The following is a 23738-nucleotide window of genomic DNA, read 5'->3' as shown; positions in this document are numbered from 1 at the left end:
TTTTGTCACACATTGCCTGCCCTGCCAGAAATCTAAGGTACACCGGTACAACAAAACGCCAGTTGTGCAAATTCAAACCCCATCGGATCGTTTTGCACACGTTCATATGGACCTCATTGGACCTCTACCTCCATCGGAAGGAAATGCCTATTGCCTCACGATGATAGACAAATTCACCCGTTGGCCAGAAGTCATACCAATCCCAAATATGACTGCCATCACCGTCGCTCGAGCATTCGTTAACGGCTGGATCTCAAGGTTCGGAGTACCAGTCAACGTGACGACTGATCTTGGTCGTCAATTCGAGTCGGAGCTCTTCCGTGAGCTGAACACTTTACTTGGAATAACGCATCTTCGCACAACGCCATACCATCCCCAGGCAAATGGGCAAATCGAGAGGACTCATCGCCAACTAAAAGCAGCGATTATGTGTCACCAAAACGCTAGGTGGACAGAGTCGCTACCACTCGTGCTCCTCGGAATGAGAACCGCCCTCAAGGAAGACCTCCAAGCGACGATCGCTGATCTCACCTATGGCACTTCATTGCGTTTGCCAGGTGACTTCTTCGTCGAAAATCAACTGAAACAACCGTCATCGGAATTCGTGGCCGACCTGAAAAAAGCCATGAATAAGCTGCAACCAACGCCTACGACCAACCACGCCAAGAATGCCACCTTCATCCAAAAGGATCTGCAAACCTGCAGCCACGTCTTCGTCAAGGTACACAGAAAAAATTATTTTCTGTAAAATTACAGTAAATGTCCTGTAACAAAAAGGAGCAGGACATTTACCTTAATTTTACAGGTCGAGGACATGGCAATTCACAGGATAGTTTAAAATTACAGGCCTGTAATATCAAGCGACCTTTAATTGCAAGCGATCTGTAATTGCAAGCAACCTGTAAATGCAAGCGACCTGTAATTTCAAGGGACCAGTAAAACAATTTGCACGTAATTTAATTGTTTCGATTTATTATAATACAGTGAAATTTCATTAATGAATAAACCAAATTGAATTCGTATACCGTTTTTTCTCTTTAAAAAGCTTAACAAATTGGATTTGAATTACTTTGACTTATTTACTCAGAAAAACTGCAACAAGAATGTTTTTGTTTCTTTCGCACCGTAACAATTATATTCGATGTGCCTCGGTATCAACATTGTATGATGGTATCCGGAGCCCAGCTGACATACTATGTGCCAGTTTTCATGCCGGCAGGAACGGCGTTATTGCGAGTGAAATCAACTCGTTGGTAGTTCTGGGTGTAAGGCCGATACCGTTCTGTAAAAATAAATGCATGGTTAGAGTTAGAATAAAATTTAATAGATAATTAACGAATTTAGAACTTACATCATTTTACTAGCACGCTTGATACGACGAGGTCCGATTTCATCCAAATCTTGGCGACGATCATGCCATTGCTGAAAGCAAACCGAGAGGCGGAATAAAGGCCAGACCAAAGAGCTGAGCTGAAATTTTGTAAAAAATTGTTATATTAAGATTTACCTTTTTTAAGTTTATAAAATGAAATGCCAAAGTTTTACCGGCACTCCCGGATCCCTAGCCTCGCTGATTTAAATCGAGTATGAAACATAAATTACATGATTCTGATCCAGAAAATAATAAGTCGGACTCAATATTTTATATCGAATTTGATTAACACTCAATTCAAGATAATGCTAATTATGTTTAATATCCTTCCCAAAATTATTGCTAGCGACTATTTATAAGATTTGAATAGTAACAAGTAAAGTCCCATTTACACTTCACGTGAAAAAGCTATTTCGTCAATAGCTCAACAACGCGACGAAACTTTTGTAACCTAGTGGAATCGATGGAGAATGGTTTAAAGATTAAATTCCAGCCCGACTCGTTTCTTCAAACATGATAAAACTGTTTTCATGAAATTTCTGCGGTGAAAACCGGGGGAATTAAAATAAAAACAGGTCTAGAATATTTTAATGAATAAGTCCGGCTAGAATTTTATTTTTCAACCATTCCCAATTGATTCCCCCACGTTACACATGCTAGTTTTGTCGTGTTGTGAGTTTTTAATAAAATAATTTTGTTTACGTTCATATTACCTGAATCGGGTTAAGCTTCCGAAGTTACTATGATCACTAATCGAATTAGTTAGAATCGGCATTTTCTTCGGTCTGTTTCCATTTTTTTAACTGGCAGATTAACCTCAAAGCAGCTGCATTCCTTGCCTTGCCTCCTGTATAATTGGCGCCTACGTCATCATCGTAGAGGTACGATTGAGCACATTTCGTCAAATGCTTCAGTCTGTCAGCCGAATGAACTAAGGGAAAAAAAATGTTGCAATTTCAAACTTAAAATTCAATTTAGAATAAAAATGTTTACTTTCATTAGTTTAATTGTATCGATTCTTTCAATTTCAATTGGTCTAATTTGCAGTTCTAACTACGTCACTGTTTGAAAATGGAAATTCTTAAAGTTGCCTTTAAGGTGCAGAAAAGTTTTATTCTTTGCCAGAAAGCATCATCCTTTTTCATAATTTCAATCAAAGGGCACTTATTAACATTAAAATACACTTACCTCATTTCCGGATTCCCTTACGAAAACACACGAATGTTTCACTTTTCCTACTCCGTTGAAAAATACGAAAAAAAGCCGGTATGCGGAGTCCAGTGGGCGTTACCCTTTAGCTGGAATAGTGGGACCATCATCCGGAGGAGCTTCTTCCTTTTTCGAGGCCTTCAAGGTGCGATTGGTTTCTTTTATGTTGATCCTTTCCTGAAAAATAACATCAAATGTAAAATTTGCTATAATTGATAATGAAGCAAAAACTTACCTCTGCTTAGCTCCATCCAAAATCTTTTTCTTTCAATTGTGTTCCATTTTTGGGAGGTTTGCCCCCACAGCTACCATAATATGCAAAACAAACAAATCTTGTGACACTTCCGGCACTGCTGGATGTCCTTGACGTTGGGCCACTTAAAATGCATGCCACAGCAATCCTTCTTTTAGTGGAAAGTTTCATTTCAAACCGGCGGAAACGGAACTAATCGATCCAGACACAATTCGTACTGCAAAGTATTCAGAAGAACCGGAAATTGTGGTCCGAAATCGGTCAATTTGGACAATTATTCACTCCGAAAACACGATTGAAGGAACGAGTTTGATCGCGATCCGGAAAAACAAAACAAAAACTACTACGGTTTGATAACAGGCTAAAAGTTTGAGTCTTCGCTAATGCAATTGCTGAAGTTAGTAGAAAATGGGTGTTTTTAACTCAAATTGAGCAAAAGTCACGACAATATGGGAAACTGGGGAAAGTGCTAACTCAGGAGTAAAAAAAAATTTGCTAACAAAAAGTAATGGCATATTTTTGCTAAGTTGAGGCCGAGAAATTTTGTGTGTGCGGTGTTTTTTTCCTGACGTGACTTGGCAGCAACAGCGAAGACACACTACATTCATATGCACGGAACCAGCCTGTAAATAATGCTCTCACTTAAAAATAATGCTTCGACCTGTAAAACTACAGTACATGTCCTGCTCCTTTTTGTTACAGGACATTTGCTATAATATCAAATGATTTAACATTTACTTTTCAACCAATCAATTGAAAATTACGTGATTCCTGAATTACAGGTTGAATTATTTTAAAGGTAACCATTTTCAATGACACGTAATAGTCCATATTTTTTTCTGTGTATGTGCCATTAAACCTCCACTCAGTCAACCTTTTGATGGCCCATACCGAGTACTTCGCCGGAAGAAAAAGGTATTCATCATCGACATCAACGGCAAGCGTTCGCCGATTTCAATTGATCGCCTGAAAGCCGCATTCATCGTACCCTACGAGCCTACATCTTCAACCAACTCAACCCAGCCTTTGGATGTCACCGATGACAGCACTCCTGCAGTTCGAACCCGTTCAGGACGCCAGGTCAAAATACCATCCAAATTCTGGAACCATTAAGGGGGGAGTACTGTGGCGTACTTTACCGCCGATCCCTTCTTACGTCAGCGCATCGAATGTTCCAGAACATTCTCATCGAGAACATTCCACATCCAGAACGCACGACGCTTGCGCCGGCCAATCAGCGACGCGACAATTGCGTCAGCCAATCAGCGACACGCAATTTCAGGTAGCAGCAATTACCGGCGACAGACAATAGCCGGCTACCAACAACAACAACAGCAGACGACAGTCGACAACGGAAGCAGACAATAGGGAACAACAATAGCAATAACATACAACCAACTGCATGTACAATAGCGTATACGACACATCCAATCTCTCACACACACATACACACCAAACAGTATAAATAGCAATAGTTGTACATAGAATAGCAATATAAATAGCAATAGTTGTACATAGAATATGAGTATTAATAAAGTTTACGTCTAACAGTGAACACGCATTTGTTAATCGATATCTGATAATTTGGACCCCCAAAAACGGTACTGTATCTTATTCAAATATCTTCAAGTTACAAAACGGTAAAAAACGCCAATGCCGTTAGTATCTTTTTTTGGAAGCAACGATGTCGCAAAAAAGTATTCATCACTTAAATCACGTGTAGGGGAGATAAGGGCATAACCATGATGCTTCTAGATATGGTGGTCTCACTTTGGCAAAAAGTAGACGAGGGTTGGATGCGGAGGAGGAGCCGAAATTTGACAGATGGCTGTTCGGCTGGCTGCTGGCTGGCTGGGATGCCAGGTGCTCTGATTTTTTTTAAAACACGAAGTTTTGCAAATCACCAAGATATTGCTTAGACAAAGATTTCGCCTTGATTTTTGCAAATATAATTCATAGAATCGAAACAAAATCTTCCGGCTGAGCTCCGGCCTGGTAAGCAAAGCTGGAAGAAGTTGGACCTATAAACGACGGTGCCACCTTTGTCGGTAGCGGTGAGTAACATTAATTTTGCATTACTTATGACAAATTTATGCTTATTCAACACTTTTTTCTTTCAAGAGCTATGTAGAAGCAGCAGAAAGTCATCGAATCGGATGGTAACATGGCGAGGCGTTACATTCCATCGTCCGAGAAGCGCCCTCCTGCAGGAACATTCGATCTTCATCGAGATGAAAAAGCTGCTTCAGGAGGACCCCCGTCTGTTGCCATCGCTGCTCCAGAAGATCCAATCGAGTTATCCGGATCTGATGGGTAGCATTTGGGAAAATCAGATGAAGTTTTTGGTACTTTTGAATGATGGGACCGATGAGATGAAATAGGAAAATAGGCGCAACGTTAGGCGCCTGAGCAGCATGACGATAAGTCCGATGAGTGGGTTGGGGAATCAGTTCGATCCACTGCAGACTGTTGATTGTCCGGAATGGATTGAGTCCCTGAAGGATTCTGCAGGTGATGCTGTCCAATTGCTAGTCATCCTCAAGTGCAGCAAAGCTCCAGCTCAGCGCTGCTCGTTAGTGGTGGTGAAGGTACATTAACTGAATATGTTAATATTGAAAAAGGCTTAAGCAGTATTTACATGATGCAACAGTTATTTGAAAAAAAATTTCGAACCATAAAATCGTTTATCATTTAATCATGAAAATTATCAATAGCAGAATTTATAGCATTCCTTTAGCAGAACCGGTTTACTTTTATTTTCATCCAATACTTTTCGATTGGAGGGAAACAAAATACCTCTTTGGATAAGGTAACAAGAATAAGGAACAAGCAACATCCGGTTTAGGGTTTTGGTTGTTTGTTCCACCCTTTAAGATCCTTTCTATCATAACGGTCAATGAAAAGTTTTTCTTTTTCGGAACATACGGATAGACCGAGCTGTATTGTAATTTTATTATTAAAAGTGTTTAGAATACAAATTCATTCATTGAATATACTCATATCATTGTTTTTTTTCCGAAAACTCAATTTAAATATAATAAAATAAACTAAACCCCAGTACAGTTGTGAATCTATTGATCTTTCGATTAAGATTGGCTTGTGCACATACACACTTTTTTGCCATCTGATTTTTTATCTCTAACACCTGGCATCCCTGGACCCCTTTTTTCGTAAACACTACAGCCAGCTGTCAAAACTTTTTTCAATATGGCGGAATGGCGATTTGGCATATGAGATCACCATACTAGAGGCATCATGGGCATAACGAGCACCGAGGGCATCCCAGTCAATTATTATTCTACCTGACTTTTTTTAAACGTGTATTTATGACAGATTACTGGCAGTTCCACTGTCAAAATTCTTAGTAATTGTGAGTTATATTGAAATAGGTCACAAATACATCTACACCTAATGTTATTCATGCGTATGCTATACAAACAAGATGAACCATTCTTATGATTGTTCATCTTGTTCAAATTTTTCCCTGCAAGTGTGAGTGATCCAAGCATGGCTGCCCGGCGGCCATACTGCAAGACTCAAAAACAATCATGGTTGCGGCAGTAACTCCAGGGGAATATGTTTAACGAATTTGATTAAATTTAAATTCGGATGAAATTGATGGTTGAAGTATTTATATATTTATCAAATATTTGTATGTACATTTTTGAAACATGTGTTAGCAGATATCCATTAATTTATATTATTCCACCCCTGAAATGGAATTCCGATTCTGAGCATGTTGTATCTTTATATTTCTTTTTTTTTCTGTTGAGTTTTCTATCTAAATTACTACACACTTTTTTAGTGTTTAAAATCCTATTTTAAAGTACTTTGTAGTTCTACCAATAATAATCTTACTTTATCAACAACAACGACCAAAATTTTGATTTTATCACATTTACCATATTTCAAACATTACTAAAACTATACCACAAAAATAACTGCAGAAGATAACTCTCTGAGATTGCACCGCATTAAATTTTTAATTTCAAATTAAAAGACATCAACTTGGTATTTCAAGTATAGAAAAACATAAAATAAATTCAACTTTCTTTTCAATGAATATTGAAATCCTCAATATTTTAAGCTAGATAAATAATATTCTTAAAACATGGCAGCACTGATGCAGAGAAAACGAAGAGCAAAGATTTTTTTTATCAACGGCCATTTTACTTCCTACTATCGAGGACCGAAGAGCGCAATGGTAAGTTTTCCTTCATCATTCACAATTTAAATAATTAGGGCGTTTCTTTTATTTTAGTCGACGTCCAGCCAAAAAATCTATTACGACAGAGCTTGCCATAACATTTTCCATGCCGGAAAGCGGCCTGGGGCTCAGACTGGTGCTACCGCAACACTAGCGGTATACGGATCCGGAGGTTGGATGCTGGTGATTCTTGCGGAACAAAACTGCCCTAGAACCAATCGATGACGGCGGAAACTCTAAAAGACGACTCATACGTAGAAGGACAACGGAACGCTCAGAATTTCCTCCGTTTTGAAAAAGTGAGTTGAGCTTAGTCGTGTGGCAGTGATGTGGTTGAAAAGTGCATTGAATGAAAATATAAAACTAAGACGATAAAAATGTGTATAATAGGTGTGCTTTGGATAAAATTTGATAAATTTATAGACAATAAAAGAAACATTTCGTTGAAATTTTGAGAAATTTCCTTGAATGCATTCTTGAATTAACACTCACTCATACATATACACTGTAAATTTTTGCCTCGATTTCCAGCAAAAAAAATTGCTGGAAACGTTCAGCAATCCAAATTTTTGCTGGAAACCAGCAATCGGTTTTCGAATTGCTGGATTTTTCAGCATTCGGTTATGTGCTTGTCATTTTTGCTGAAAAATCAGCAATCGGTTTTCAAATTGCTGGACTTTCCAGCAATTGACCTAGTTTGCTGGAAAATCAGCAATCGAGTTGTCAATTTGGAGTTTGTTTTTGTTTCGTACGCTGAAGTAAGGTGAGATTCTATTTTACGAATTAAGGTTAAATTAATATAATTATTTTATTTTCCTCTATATTCTAGCAACCAGCAAACTTACCAAGGGTAAGTTTTTATTGTACAGGTAGATATTCCATAGAAGATACTCATCAAAACTATTTTTACAGGTGGCGGATGATCAACATTTTGGCACAAAGCGGCCACCCCAGAGCCGGTGTGAAAGTTGTGAAAAAAAAGTTTTTTTTTGGAAAATAAATTAATCCCTTATTGAAAATGGGAGAAAATAATTGTATTTATTGCTTATTATATGCACAGCCAATATTAAACTTTAATTTTGAATTGAATATAAATTTCATACTAAATACTGCCGGTTGTGTTGAAAGAAATAGCTGGTTTCCAGCAATCTGGATTACTGATTTTCCAGCAATTTGAATTGCTGGAAACCAGCATTAACGTTTGCTGTTTTTTCCAGCAATTTAAATTGCTGGAAATTTTGCTGGAAAGTCAGCGGGACAAAAACCAGCAAAATTTTGCTGGTTTCCAGCAAAAAAAAATTTGCTGTGTACATTTTTAATTTTGGTTCACACACACAGAAGCGCCTTCAAAACACACCCATACTACCATATCGTGCCAGCTGATGACGAGAACTGTCATTCTGAAACGGGAAAATTCATTCCAAGTAGAAACGGTTGGGCCATTTTCTACTTGGCTGCCTGCAGAGATTCTAGTAGAATTCTACTAGAACTGCTACTAGAATTCTAGTAGCCCTAGTGGAATTTTTATTAAGCGGGATATTAAGCACTCCTCTTTTCTACACCGAAAAAACTTTTCACATGAACGCTACGTGAAAATGTACATAGATTTTTGCCACCATGAAAATCACGTGAAATCTACGTGAATTTCAGGTAGCAAACAGAACTCGCACAGCAAGCAGAATTCACGTAATTTTCATATGAGTTGTAAGTGAAGCGTACGGGAAAATAACGTAGATTGGATGTGAATAAGGATTCAAAAGACACACACCGTCTTAGCCGATTTAGGCTTACAGACTGAATAAATGACATGGACAACTTAAGATTAACATTTAATACCCAGTACCGAGATGGGAATCGAACCCATGCCATCAGTGGACCAGCGATTACCGTTTTATCACGCTAACCACTCGACTACCGAGACGTACGGATTCGATCTACTGCATACTTTTCACGTAGATTTAATTAAAATATGAACGTATTGTGTTGTATTTGGCATCCATGAAATAATAAATTATTTATTCGGAAAAAAGATTTTATTTACCGGAATTTATATCACATCACAATAACTTTTTAGTTACCCGCATAAAAAAGTATACACAACTTTTCACAATTGAACTTCACTTTACATTTCTTCACTTCACAAAGTCTCCAAAAAATTGTATTTCATTTAGCGATTGGGTGATCGTCCCAGCTGCTCCAATTCCGCATCCCGTTGAAATGGCAAAATATGTAAACAACAACCAAAGAATGATATTTTTACTACTTACAAAAATACAGCTTCTCCACCGCAATAAAAACTGCTCTTCACGACAGTCGATAGCACTTGAATTCACGCGCACCATATTGGGAACTTTTGTTCTTTTACATAGATTTTACGCAAATGAGCCCTTCAGAGCTAAGTGAACACATAAAATCCCACAAACCCGTTTGTGATTGGCGGTTCACTGGATTTTCACGTAAATCGAACGTGTCTTTGTTTTGAAGCATGACAACTATGGGAATTTCACGTAAGGATTAAGTGATTTCGTATTAGCTTCCAAGTGCTTCACGTAAACAAAGCAAAAATTCACGTAATGAGTGCCTACGTGAAAATCTAGGTGAATTTAACGTTTCCTTTTCGGCTGAGTGTACATACACGCTCTTTTATTTTAACTCAAAATTAAGTACGACCGAGGTTCAAAACATAGTTTGATTCTATGAACTTAAAGTTAAGTACCCTTTTTTCTCCTTGCGATGGTTCAAAACGGAGTTCGAACTGCGAACTCAAAATTGATCCCTTTTTTTTCCTTCGGCAAGGGAGCAAAGCTGAGTTCAACCATATGAACTAAAAATTGAACTCTCTTTGTTGGACTGAAAACACTTAGCGAGTTCAGTTCGAACCGGAACATCAATCAACTAACACGTCGCAAAATTTTGTCGTTCCGGAACAATTACCGGAAGACTATGAAGGAACTTCATAATGAAATGCATGTTCACCGTGTCAGCGTAAAATTCTGTCCGTCATTGTCATCATACGGTGAGCGGCTTGGAATGTCCGGAAACTTCCGGATGTTGTTTACTTCCCGTAGGAAGTAACATCCGGAAGTTTTCTTTGACCGGGAGTGTCAAAATTTTCCACCGCTCTGTAATTGCAATGCAATGTACCGGAACAGCAACATCCGGGAAAAACAAATTTTAATCATCCTTTAACTCCCTGAAAATAAGCTACCCTCGAAAAAAAGGATAAATTCGAGTTCGACTGCCGAACTTAGTATTGAGTATGCCTATCAGAACTTAGTTTTGCTATTGCCCAGACAAACTCAAAGTTGAGGGCAGCCACTGAAGTGCTGTTTTGAACCAAAACTACTTAATTTTGAGTTTAAAAAAAAGAGCGTGTAAGTACGTATTTTCTTGAACAAATTTTCATAAGGACTTGTTTCGTACTACCTATAGTATTAATTTTTCACCAAAAAAAATATCCTATTCATATTTACAGAAATCTATATATATAAAAATGAATGTTTGTCTGTCTGTCTGTTCCCTATAGACTCGGAAACTACTGAACCGATCATCGTGAAACTTGGCATCTGAGGGTTTTTGGGGCCGGGGTCACAAACCGCTCCGACTTATGGGAGGGAGGGCTCCCATACAAAATTTGTAGTTTTTCGAAACAAATTAAAGTCATGACATCCATTTTCCCAAAGTTTTTTTTCCTTTGGGCGGTTTGTTTTTCGTCTCCATGGTCGAGGCGTCGCGAGCCAACGTCGCAAGAGGATAGTAACCATGGCATAGCATACTGATCAGTGGGAATATTTTGGCGCGTATTTCTCAACCAAGCATATTTTCAATGCAAGGGATGGCGATATGAAGCCTTGATGTGTTTTTTTCTACTTGACTCCTAGCTCATTTGTACAGCACATGGTTATCAATGACGCCTAGATGTGACCCAGATTGACATTTTGCCGATCGAATAATACATATAGGTAGGAACTTTTTTTTTCTCCAAAATCTGAAATTGGAAAGGCATGGCATTCATTTTTAGAGATTTCCTTTTCTTTCAAGGGTTTGTTTTTCGTCTTTATGGTCAAGCAAACGGTCGTCGCAAGCGGATAGTAACCAAAACATACTGTTCATTGATCGCTGGAAAAATTTAACAATTAGGCTCATGCAAGTACCTATATTTCTTATGCACGTGGGGGCGATATGCAACCTAGATATGTTTTTTCTTGCTTAATTGTACACAACACGTGGAAATAAATGACGCCTAGATGTGACACGGATTGGTATTTTATCAATCGAATCAAAACGAATTGAAAGATTTGCAAAAACAGTTCGTGTTAATTTAAAAAAATATAAATTTAGATCTGATGCTAATGAAATAATGGTATGACACTTTGCGGAAAATTGAAAAAAAAAAATACAGAAAGTAAAGAATTTACATACAATTTTTAACCTATTTTCCTACAAGGTTATTTTTGAATCATATTGATAACAGAAATATGAATGAGATATTTTCTACAGAAGTAGATCGGAAACATTTAGTTGTTCATGTAAAAATGTACTTAACTGAAAAAGAAGATCAAAAAATCCGATCCGACACAAGAACTGATCAAGAGCCTTTTCTTAAATTAGATAAGATAGGACTAACGTGTTCATTAGTGAAAGGTATCAGTGAAATAAACTGATTTTTATTGACCAAAAGTGAGGGAATTCATTTTCCGAAAGAATTTTCATTTCAGAGCATGTTCAAACGTTCAACTTTTCTCTGTTACAAAAAAATAAAACAATATTTTTTCTTCTAAAAATTGTTACTTCGGCACAAATACACAATTGTAACGAATTTAGAAATGAAAATAGGAGCTTTTTATTTTAAATAACTCTGAAAAAAAAACATCGTACTTTTTGCTTACATACCAATTCAAGTACGTACTTAACATGAAAAGTGTTTTTGTGTTACATGGCTGCATAAAAGAGACTTTCGATCCGCTTCTATTTGAAAAGTGAGACTTTAGAACTGATATTCAACTGGAAGCAAAATTTTTATGAGAAATTTTTAGAATACTTTTAAAGTGTTCAAAACAATATTTCCTCCTTTCAACTTACACGATGGGGCAAAGGCAAACGTCGAACTTTTAAGAAATTCATCTTCAAAATGATTCAATATGTTGGAAAAACCAGAAGAGGTATTCCGAATGTTGAAACTGAAGCGGATATTTAAAATTCTTAAATATCTTTGTAAATGAAGGACATTTGCTTTGAACAGCATCTGACGCATCTGAAAATAAGCTTTGCATTTACACTTGCCCCAACATACGGGACAAATGTTAACTTAGAAATTTGTTTTTGCCAACATTTTTGTATATTTGACTTTCAAAGAGAAATTAAAAAATGCGGAGAAATTATTTAGTGATGCACTGAATTTTTTTTTTATATGAATTTATTGAAAAAAAAAACAGATATCTGCACTGTATAAAATTAACAAAAAAAAACAGAATTGGAAAAGATGGGGGAGCATAACTCATAAATAGATGTGACAAATTTTTTTTATGAAAGTTTGTAACTTCCCACTTTGGGAAAAAAAAGGTGGAAAATCCATAAATATTGACATTATGAAGCTTTAAAACAGAGTACAAATTTCAGATCTTGAAAAACAAGTTTAGAGATCAAGCTTCAGTAAATAATATATACCATCTTTGAATTGCAATTTGGAACTCCAGCTGCAGCTCTCATTTCAAAGTTGTAAGATCTAAACCATGATGAGGTTTGATTCAAAAAATGCTTACAAAAATCTAAATCTGAATAAATTTTTATATATTACATTTATTTTTGCAAGGTGTAGCAATGCACACCGGGTCAGCTAGTATTAAATAATAACCAGCTAAGTTCTCAAGTGACGAAAATATTATAATTTTTGAGCACCACCAAATAAGCTTTTATGACCTTTAAATCATCTAGATCCGAAATGTACGCACTGTAACATGATTTACACATTGTTTCTCAACTTTCAACATCATAAAATTTTTGATGTTTCACTTTAATCAATTTTAAAACGCTTTTTTAGTATAATTTGTTCACTAGAGGCGAACAGAGCACTATGAATGAAGGCATGATGAGCGTTTTCTGCCGGGGAATCTAGCAGCGAATTCAACTCGATGAAGTCAACTGAATAATAGAGCTACAGCTTGACTTGTTTCGTCTGTCGATTTGGCCTTTTGTTTATTGTTCAGTGAATATTTACCGGAATTTCGGTATTAATTACAGATATTTCGATATACTCTATCCGTTTTTTGGTAAATACTACCGAACTTTTTAATTTTTTCCCGTAAAATTACCGATTTTTCTTCAAAATTTACAGGATGTTCGATAACGGCTACAGATATTTTGGTAATAATAACAGGGGTTTACACCGGTTGTTCGGTATGTATTACCGAACTTTTATAGTTTTTCGGGTAAATATTACCGGTTTTTCGATAATAAATACAGGCAGTTCGGTGACTATCTACCGGTTGTTCGTTATCACAACGATCTGTCACTTTGACAACTGTCAATATTTTGACAAATGATCTGGGATATGAACTGGGTTGCCAGGTGCCCAGATTTATCTGTAAAACACAGACTTTTGACCCTGCGTTCAGATATTGGTCAGAGACAGATTTTGCCCAGATCTTTGCTCAGAGTTGCCAGATTTTACAGACTTTCAAAATTGAGTTATGAAATCAATATTCATGTATCGGATCCGTAAGTGCCGGATTATTAGAAATCTCGCTAGTATGCATTGGTTTTTCTCCAATTATTAATTAAAACTTAATTATTTAAATTAGATCGGCATGGTTCTATGTGGTAGGGAACAGTGTTAGTTATACAGTTCGCAAACCCAAAAATAACCTGAATACAAAACTACACAAACATTACCCACTCCTCTCGCATTTTGTTTTGTTTGATACCAAATTTGTGATCTTCTTTGTGCACAGACATACACAAACTTTTTCTTCCAAATTTCCCAGATTTTTTGTCCTTATCACCCAACCTGTATACACATGTCAGGTGGCGATGGAAATCCCGTGCTGTACCAACGAAAACTAGAGGAAAAAACCATTGCCAACTGCTGTTTACGATTCTCGCCTATAGGATACATAAACATCCTGGCAAGTGACGTAGGCTTTGTTTACCTTTTTACTTTTTGAATAACGAGTTCTGTAATAGTGTGCGTGTTTCTTCATCACCTTCTTTGTACCACATTGCTCATCACCTGGCCTCCCTGGATATAAACAACCGAATATCGGTTATTTTTAGCCGAAAAAGTTCAGAAATATTTGACAGCTGTCACTTCTCAGTTATGCAAAAATTACTGAACAGTTTAACGAACTCCACATGTTAGGAATCCGGAAAAATAACTACCGAGCTTGGTAATTTCCGGTGGCTTTGAAGATTTGTTTTAATTTTTTTTGCCAAGAGTTTACCACATTGTGGCATTTTTCCCTATTACTGTGTAGAGTCCATTTTCATTGAGCTAGCTAGACAGTACACCTAGGTTTTTTTTACACGGTTTTTTTTACGCGGTTTTTTTTACACGATTTTTTTTACACGGTTTTCGGAAATTAACACGGTTTTTCTTTACACGGTTTTCGCGAATTAACACGGTTTTTGAGTCCTTTTCAAAGGAAAACACTTAGAATCTTTTTGAAGTTGGGAAAATCTTATCTCTTAGACTAAGAACATGATACATGAGACCTGAGGCCTGGGACCTGAGACCTGAGACCTGATACCTAAGACTTGAGACCTGAGACCTGAGACCTGAGGCTTGAGACCTGAGACATGAGACATGAGACCTGAGACCTGAGACATGAAACATTAGAAATTAGACATGAGACCTGAGACCAGAAACCTGAGACAAGGGATATTAGACTTGAGACCTCAGCATGAGACATGAGACCTGAGACCTGAGACCTGAGGCATGAGACAAGAGCCATGAAACATGAGACTTTAGACCTGAGACATGGGACATGAGACATGAGGCATGAGACATAAGACATGAGAACTGAGGCATGAGACAAGAGCCATGAAACATGAGACCTGAGACCTGAGACATGAGACTTTGGACCTGAGACCGGAGACAAGCTACTAGAATTAGTACCGCGAGAAACAAGTTAACCTCCGATTTCAACATGCGACCCCTCTAGTGAAAGGGTTTGACTTGTAGATGATGAAAAATAGTGTCGCGACTTCGCTAGTACAAGCTACTAGTGTTAGTACCGCGAGAAATTAGTTAAGCTCCGATTTATACTTGCGACCCCTCTAGTGAAAGGGTTTGACTTTTTGTTAACAAAAAATAGTGTCGCGACTTCGCTAGTACAAGCTACTAGTGTTAGTACAGCGAGAAATTAGTTTAGCACCGATTTCAACTTTCGACCGGTCAAGTGAAAGGGTTTGACTTGTAGGTGACGAAAAATAGTGTCACGACATGGCCGTAGGAACGGGGGGGGTTTTGGGGGTTAAACCCCCCCCCATGAGGGTCCAGAAAAGCAAGCGAAATATTCTACACTAGACTCAAAATTTTAAAACTAATGCAAAAATTTCAAAAACCCATCCTAAGTTGAAAATTCTGCTATAGTTTTTCAAAATTTTCTCACTTCTTCATAGAATAAAGTTGTCAGATTTTTTCAGCACGTATCCGGGTCGGACAAATTCGGGCTGTTTTAAATAAAAACCTGGCAAGATCCGGATATTTGATATCAAAATTGTCGACCAAAATCCAGTTAATACTGGGCAATTTTGGTCAAAACCAAGGAAAAAAAAATTCAACTCAATATGTATTTTTAAGTTTGATTTAAGAATGAACATTAGAACAAACCCGGGTAAAATCCAGACTTTTCCAATGAAATCCGGGCAACCGGGTAGGATCGGACTTTTCCCAAATTTTCTATTGAATATCCGGATCAATGCGGTTAAAACCAAGCAATCTTGCAACCTTATCATAAAAATTCCGTTCTGAAAATTAAATTTTAAATTAAACCCATTTTGAAGGTTCTGGTTCCATATTCTCATAACCAAAATTGAATTTCAACATATTTTCGTATTTCTGATTTTGTCCAGTTTAGGATTCTTGATTTTCAGTTCGAATAATCATAAAAAATTAGGAATGAAAAGCTGATTTGAAATCCTTGTTCAAATTCGGTTCTGCATTTCATATTAACATTGAATAATGTTTTTCGAAAATCACATGCATTTTCAATAGTTTTCAAAATGTAAAAAAAACAAGAATTTTGTTTAATATTCAAATTCGAAGTTCCCAAATTTTATTGCAACACAAAATTTTAGCATTTTAAACTTCTAAATGGCGATCCAAAAAATGAAAACTCAGATTCAGATTCATCATTTGAAATTCACATTTTATCAGATTCAAAAAACTGATTAAAGTCAAATAATTAAAATAATGAATTAAGCTTAAACCAGCAATACAAAATTTATGTAATAGATTCATGAATGAGGGCTCAAAGACTTGCCTCCTAAAATTCTAATCTGGAATTAAGATTCTCAAATCGTATTTTTGTACATTTCAGCAATCTTATAAAAAATCGGAACAAACTCAAAGTTCAATTTTTGAGCTCAGGTTTAGAATTCAGATTTAAATTCAGAAAAGGATTTTGCTTGTGGATGAGTTTTTCAGTCAACATAAAATTGTTGAAAAATTCAAAAGAACATAAACTTTAAAATTTGCTTGTCAACTCATTTTCCAGATTTCATTTTTTTAAATCAGAATTAATTTGTACATACAATTCAGCTGAAAATCACAAATATAAAGTAGAATTTGAGTAAATTTTCTAGGTTTTGATTCATGCCTAATATCCCAAATTATATTTAAAAAAAAACATCCGCAGGATTTTTATTATGTTATTGATTTTTCATGAAAAATGTTCCCTGTTAAAAAAACATGTATCTGATCTTCGCCTAAAAATCTGCACACAAGTCTTTATTTTCTCAGTGTTTGATTTAACATTATTAAAATTGCATTTTTTTTAAAGCCAAATTTCAAAAGAAAATCATAAGTTTAGTTCAAGTTTGTATCAAACAAATTTGATCCAAAATTTTTTTATCTCTAACTGTTTTTTTTGGTGGAAAATTTTATTTATTTTCATCAAAAGTTAGAATCTTGGAATTTGTGAAAGAGTTTAGAAGAAAAGGCTTGTTTGATTTGAGAAATTAATTTAAGAAATTCAAGGTAAGAGCTTATTTTATGCTCAAATCAAATAACTTTTATCTACCAGAGTTTTAAACAAGCTCAAAAATTTTGACCATCGATAGAAGCAAATTTTATATTTTGTTTCTAGAGGTTACTTTTTTAAAGGTTTTATTAATGACACTATACCATCCTTGTGGCATTTGTGCCTTCTCTAAAGTTACGATTTCATACGAAAACTATTAATGAGTACTTAAAAATGAATAATCATATAGTAACAAACATATTTTTTTCCGTGTGTTGTTGGGCAAAAATTCATAGATAAAAATTAGTCACCAAAACCCCCCCCATGAGTCGGTTCTTCCTACGGCCCTGTGTCACGACTTCGCTAGTACAAGCTACTAGGATTAGTACCGCGAAAAATTAGTTAAGCTCCGATTTCAACATGCGACCCCTCTAGTGAAAGAGTTTGACTTGTAGATGACGAAAAATAGTGTCGCGACTTCGCTAGTACAAGCTACTAGTGTTAGTACCGCGAGAAATTAGCTTGGCTCCGATTTCAACTTTCGACCGGTCAAATGAAAGGGTTTGACTTGTAGATGAGTAAAAAATAGTGTCGCGACTTCGCAAGTACAAGCTACTAGTGTTAGTACCGCGAGAAATTAGCTAAGCTCTGATTTCAACTTTCGACCGGTCAAGTGAAAGGGTTTGACTTGTAGATGACGAAAAATAGTGTCGCGACTTCGCTAGTACAAGCTACTAGTGTTAGCACAGCGAGAAATTAGTTTAGCTCCGATTGCAACTTTCGACCGGTCAAATGAAAGGGGTTGACTTTTAGGTGATGAAAAATAGTGTCGCGAGTTCGCTAGTACAAGCTACTAGTGTTATTACCGGTAGAAAGAAGTTTCATTTCCGATTTCAACTTGCGACCAATCAAGTTAAAGTGTTTGAAGCAAACAGAACTCAAGGTTAGTTGTGAGATTATTATTAATTTTATATTTTTTAAACCATAAGTGTTTTTATAGAAAAAGCATGAGGGTTCTACAAACATTTAGGGGTGAAAAATACTGTAACAAATTCTACTAGCTGAAATCATAAAAATTCATGATTGGATGGATAAAAATTTTGAAGTTATTTTTTCATTAACTGCAAATTTCAAAGAATGCGATGTTTGATAAAATTTTTCGAAAATTTGTAGCATCTTGTTCAAGTTTTCAAACAATCAAAAAACGCACGGGCTCACAGCTCTCAGAGCTCTCTAGAATGATGATTTTCCTCAATTTTCAGCTGGGTGCTGCAGTTTCTGCTTGCGCGTTTTGATTTATTTTTCCAGTTATTAAAACAAAACGTGATACAAAATATAAAAATACACATTAAATACTATTCAATTCCCCGGATTCTCAAGATTACCCCCTGTAACCAATATTACCAACAAGTCAATCCCTTTCACTTGACGGGTCGAAAGTTGAAATCGGAGCTTAACTAATTTCTCGCGGCACTAACACTAGTAGCTTGTACTAGCAAAGTCGCAACACTATTTTTCGTCATCTACAAGTCAAACCCTTTCACTAGAGGGGTCGCAAGTCTAAATATGAGCTTAACTAATTTCTCGCGGTACTAATCCTAGTAGCTTGTACTAGCGAACTCGCGACACTGTTTTTCGTCACCTACAAGTCAAACCCTTTCACTAGAGGGGTCGCAAGTTGAAATCGGAGCTTAACTAATTTCTCGCGGTACTAATCCTAGTAGCTTGTACTAGCGAAGTCGCGACACTATTTTTCGTCATCTACAAGTCAAACCCTTTCACTTGACCGGTCAAAAGTTGAAATCGGAGCTAAACTAATTTCTCGCTGTGCTAACACTAGTAGCTTGTACTAGCGAAGACGCGACCCTATTTTTCGTCACCTATAAGTTAAACCCTTTCATTTGACCGGTCGAAAGTTGAAATCGGAGCTAAAATAATTTCTACTACATTTTCAAGCATGTCTCAAGTCTCAGGTCTCAGGTCTTAAGTGTCAGAACTTCAGAGCTGCAGAATTCGAACGGTCTTTTTTTACACGGTTTTCGGAAATCAACACGGTTTTTTTACACGGTTTTTTGTACGCGGTACGTATATCAGTCTAAAAAAAACCTTACTGTATATTGGTTTCCAGGTGCTGAAACCTGACTGTTATTGTTCTATATTCAAGTTTTTATCTACTTATGCCTTTTTTAGTTCAAATATCTCTTGAACTTTTGGGCTATCGAATGCCTCTTGCTATTTTTGAGAATACCATACGTTTTTACCCATATCGTGGCATTCAAACGCCTGTTTGCCTTATTGCTGGGCGAACAAATCTATCTGTGCAGTCCTTTCTAGCAACTGATCTCATTGATTAGATACATTCTGAAAACTTGTCTATCATACACTTAGGATGCCACGCCTAATCGGCAACGATTGTTATCTTTTCTTTTCCCTTACAGACAAAAACAAGGGAATAATTAAGCCGCATTTAAAAAATAGTATTGTCATGCCTGCGATACTAACCATTTTATCAGCCACTTCCTGCATCCGAATAATCTCTGAACGTATATTATCATCCACATCGAATACCAGCTCGACTGGTTGAACCAGTTTTTTAGGCGGGATGCTCCAATCAGGAATGCCTTCCTCATAGATAGTTAGCATGCAATACAAACTCATGGAAATGGAAATCGTTCCATCGTAGCAGGAATGTTCTCCCATGCAGCCCATCCTGCCATTTTTGAAACACACCATAACGGCGCTTTTATCGGCCCATTTGGAATGTAAGTCACCGACCAAGGTACGGGCAGCTACCTCGGAATAATTGCCTGGCTCGTTGGTATCCAACGAAAAGAGCGCTACCGCTCCCTCGATTTCCTTAAACAAATAACGATTATGTTCGGAAAGTTCCATCAGATGATTCCGATTCCTTGCCCAGGTCGTCCGATCATCATTGGTCAGAAGCGGAACTCCCGAGTGACTAGCCCGTTCACTGTCCACCTTTTGCTGGATTTGCTGCAGCATCAGCAAAAATTCCTGTGGACTCAGTATTTCTCCGTTCTCGTGTAGACCATTTAATTTGAATATTCTTCCATCGTAGATCACCAAAAGGTGCGAGGGACATTCACCTTCTTTTTCCGTTTTGAAATAGGTTTCAATCTTGTCCATCTCCAGTCCTGGAATGCGTGCCGTGTTGAACAGCCGTTTGTACAGTTCCGACGAGAAGATTATCTTCTTATCGGCACTGGCGATTGGCCGCAACGTTTCAGTTCTCACCAGCTTCCAGAAGCGCATATTGATCCAGCAGAAGATGGCAGCACCTTTCAAAAAATTCTCCGGAACAGCATCCAAACCGACCGTTTCAAACATCAGCGGCTGAGCCATCACGCAGTACGGTATCAGAGGCATCCGCAGGGTACAGTATGCGTAATCTTCCCACCATTTGGCAACCTGAAATGATACAGAGAACAAACAATTAAAAATCAATTTAATCTTGACGGGATGCAAGCACATCATGATGGATTGTTTTGTTCTTATTCGCCAATGGGCCAATCTTTCATAATTTAAGCACGAGACCGTCGAATGTTAGGAATCATTCATTGCTCATTCAAGTCGAAACAATGAAGTATTTAACGATTTCCTTAACCTGCCTGGTTCTGGCCATACAGCTGGCTGACGTATCTGCTCAAAACTCTTTCGGAGACATCGTCACCATCAATGTTGACGTGAAGGCCGACATCCGTAACGAAGTTCATCAGCACTGCAACAATCTAATCCCGCCTACCCAGGACAGCAACAATTTAGATGTAGCAACACAGAAGGTTTGGGGAAGAATCCAGGAAATACTCGGTCAACTTCCAATAGGGCAAATCACCCAACAACCCAAGGCAGAAGATGTTAACGAGCCTGAATCTTTGAAATGAGAAGATGTTGTGGAAAGCCATGAAGACAGCGATAAGACTGCACAGCAGCTCTACGCATTGTTATCTAAAAATCCAGAGCTGTGGAGGAATCTAAAATCAATCTTGTGAGGGGTTTCAGTGGAACGAAATCTTGAATAAAGTTATGGTAATCCAAGATCTTTTTTTCTATTAAAGTGGTTCTATTCACCATTCCCATCCAAGCATATCAACGGTAAAACATATTGGCCATTAGCGGAATTGTATTGCATTAGTTGGTATACTTTAAGTGAATAAGCCTAATATGGCATAATCCAGATTCCAAAAATAAATCGAACAAAAACACAAGTAAAAAAAAGTCCAATGTGCCATCTAGCCATCATCAACAAAGCAGTAAAAATTCAACAAACGGGGCTGGATAGACGAATCACGATTCAGCTCCTCAAGAAACAAATATTCTTCATTCCTTCATTCCTTGGAAAAACTACCCTATTAACATCGCCATCAGCATTGTCAGTTGAAGCATAGAGTCCAATATTTCGAGAACGAAAACGGAACCTCAGAACGCAATCTGGAAACAGATTAACTCGCGTTCATTTACATCATCTTCACTCAACTCCTTTCAACTCAACCTAAGTTTTGAGGTAAGCTTTGAGCTACGGCCTATGGAAAGTTCAGTTAGCAACTGATGTTGCCTCATATACATTATTTTAATTAAAACCAAAAATAAAAAGATAACTCCCCAGAACTTCTCCCCTTCGAAAACGAATAATAAAAAAAATCTGTCAATAAACAAGGTATCATTTTATTCTCATGTTGATTACATTCAAAATTATCCATTAATGAGGTCAGTGATATCATCCAGAGCATCCCGAATACCCTCGCGAAGTTCATCCTTGGTAACTTCGAAACGCTCCACAATTTCTTCACTAAAGTCAATGGATCCATCATTGCTCAGAATGAAGAAGACTGCATCCTCCAGAATTTCCCACGGGATCATGTCGAAAATGCGATCTACCCACAGGTCAGACGCCAGGAAAATTTTCTCCAGCAGTTCATCATCGACGTCGATCAGATCTTCAAACACTTCAAATTCGTAGCTTAGCAGCTCCCGAGCCATAGATTTGTAGGCAGCACGACTTCTGTCCAGCAATTCCACTATCTCTGAAGTTAGCGTGAATGATCCTTGATTCTTCAGAACTTCCTTGGAGACCGCCTCCATCAAATCATACGGAGTAATGGACAATAGCTTGTCGACGGCGTAATCGAAGTAGAATCGAATTTTATCGAGAATTTCTTCCGGAACAGGTTCTCCACCGGTCACGATCTTCAAATATGCCAACTTGAGGTTGAAGGCAAGCTGTACTCGGGTAGCATCCAATCTAGACCGCAGCCCTGGCGAAAAGTTGAACTCTCCATCGTTTTCTAGCACTTCATGAACAATATCTTGCATCAGATCCGGGGGATAGCTGGCTACCACTGTTCGAAATGTGATGACAGCAGTATCAAACACCATATCGATGGTTTCCTGCGCTACTTCTCGTTTAGCCCGGAGCGGCACCGTAATCGACGGCCTGGCCAAAACCGAGCCGAAGACCAGGGAGACTAACAGCGTCGTCACTATCGAATTCATCCTGATGGAGTCCAGTGGAAACTTGAAACTGATGGAAACTGCTCCTCGGTACCTAACTTTATACCGTCCGGATGCTTATCATCACGAGTTCAGATGATACAGCTTCGTTATCATCTGATTTTGACAAATCAATTTACATTTTATCTCCTTTCGCCGATGCATGAATGATTCCTGGGAATCACAATGATTCATCATATAGTTAAAAATGCATCTTCAAATCATCACTCATACTGTTATTAGAGACAGTTTCATTTGATGACGTTTCTTACATTGAGTTCTAGTTTATTAATAAAATTCATAGAGTAAGATATATCTTAAATTTTCAATATGACAAAGATGCAGCATTTTAGTGTTATTTATTTTCAATTTTTTACATGGTGTTCCGTCTCACGACATAACCTGATGAACAGTATTCCTCCAATTCACTCGGTCCATGGCAACCGTTCTCCAACTTCTCGGGCATCCCACATACGCCAGATTAAACTCCACTCGATCTAATCACCTTGCTCGTTGTGCCCCTGCTCGTCTCGTTCCTACCGGATTCGTAGCGAGCACCTGTTTTGCAGGACAGTCATCTGGCATTCTCGCAACATGTCCTGCCCAGCGTATTTACTCGTCCAACCTTCGCCTCCGCGCGAGCTCATGGTTCATCCTTCGTCTCCACACTCTGTTCTCCTACACGCCGCCAAAAATGGTTCTCAACACCCGTCGCTTAAATACTCCGAGTGTTCGCGGTCCTCTTCGAGCAATATCCACGTCTCGTGCCCGTAGAGAACAACCGGTCTAATGAGCGTCATGTAAAAGTTAAGGCTGCCACACAATACAGCGTCGATCGTCGCGTCGCGTTGACATTTAATTTTGAGGATGCCATTTTCCGTTTGAGTCGCCACAATGGTGCGTCGCGTCAGCGAAGGCATTGTACTAAAACGCAAAACTTGTTCTAAACGGCAGCGTTTTCGAGCGTCGACGTTTTGATTTTGAAAAATATCAAAATTTAAGCGCGTC

At 37.7% G+C, this 23738-nt stretch overlaps 1 protein-coding gene across 1 annotated transcript in view; it reads right to left on the bottom strand.

Annotated features, from left to right (window-relative positions):
- LOC129740650 (peroxisomal carnitine O-octanoyltransferase) overlaps positions 1 to 23738 on the bottom strand; it is a 36302-nt gene that overhangs the window by 5771 nt on the left and 6793 nt on the right. The window contains exon 2 of the mRNA XM_055732396.1: positions 19725 to 20651. Coding sequence (XP_055588371.1) covers positions 19725 to 20651 — 927 coding nt within the window. The remainder of the gene's footprint in view (positions 1 to 19724; positions 20652 to 23738) is intronic.

Source organism: Uranotaenia lowii, chromosome 1, assembly GCF_029784155.1.
Source record: "Uranotaenia lowii strain MFRU-FL chromosome 1, ASM2978415v1, whole genome shotgun sequence".
Classification (NCBI taxonomy): domain Eukaryota; kingdom Metazoa; phylum Arthropoda; class Insecta; order Diptera; family Culicidae; genus Uranotaenia; species Uranotaenia lowii.
Note: the sequence above shows the minus strand (reverse complement) of the source record. Positions and strands in the feature narration are given on the sequence as shown.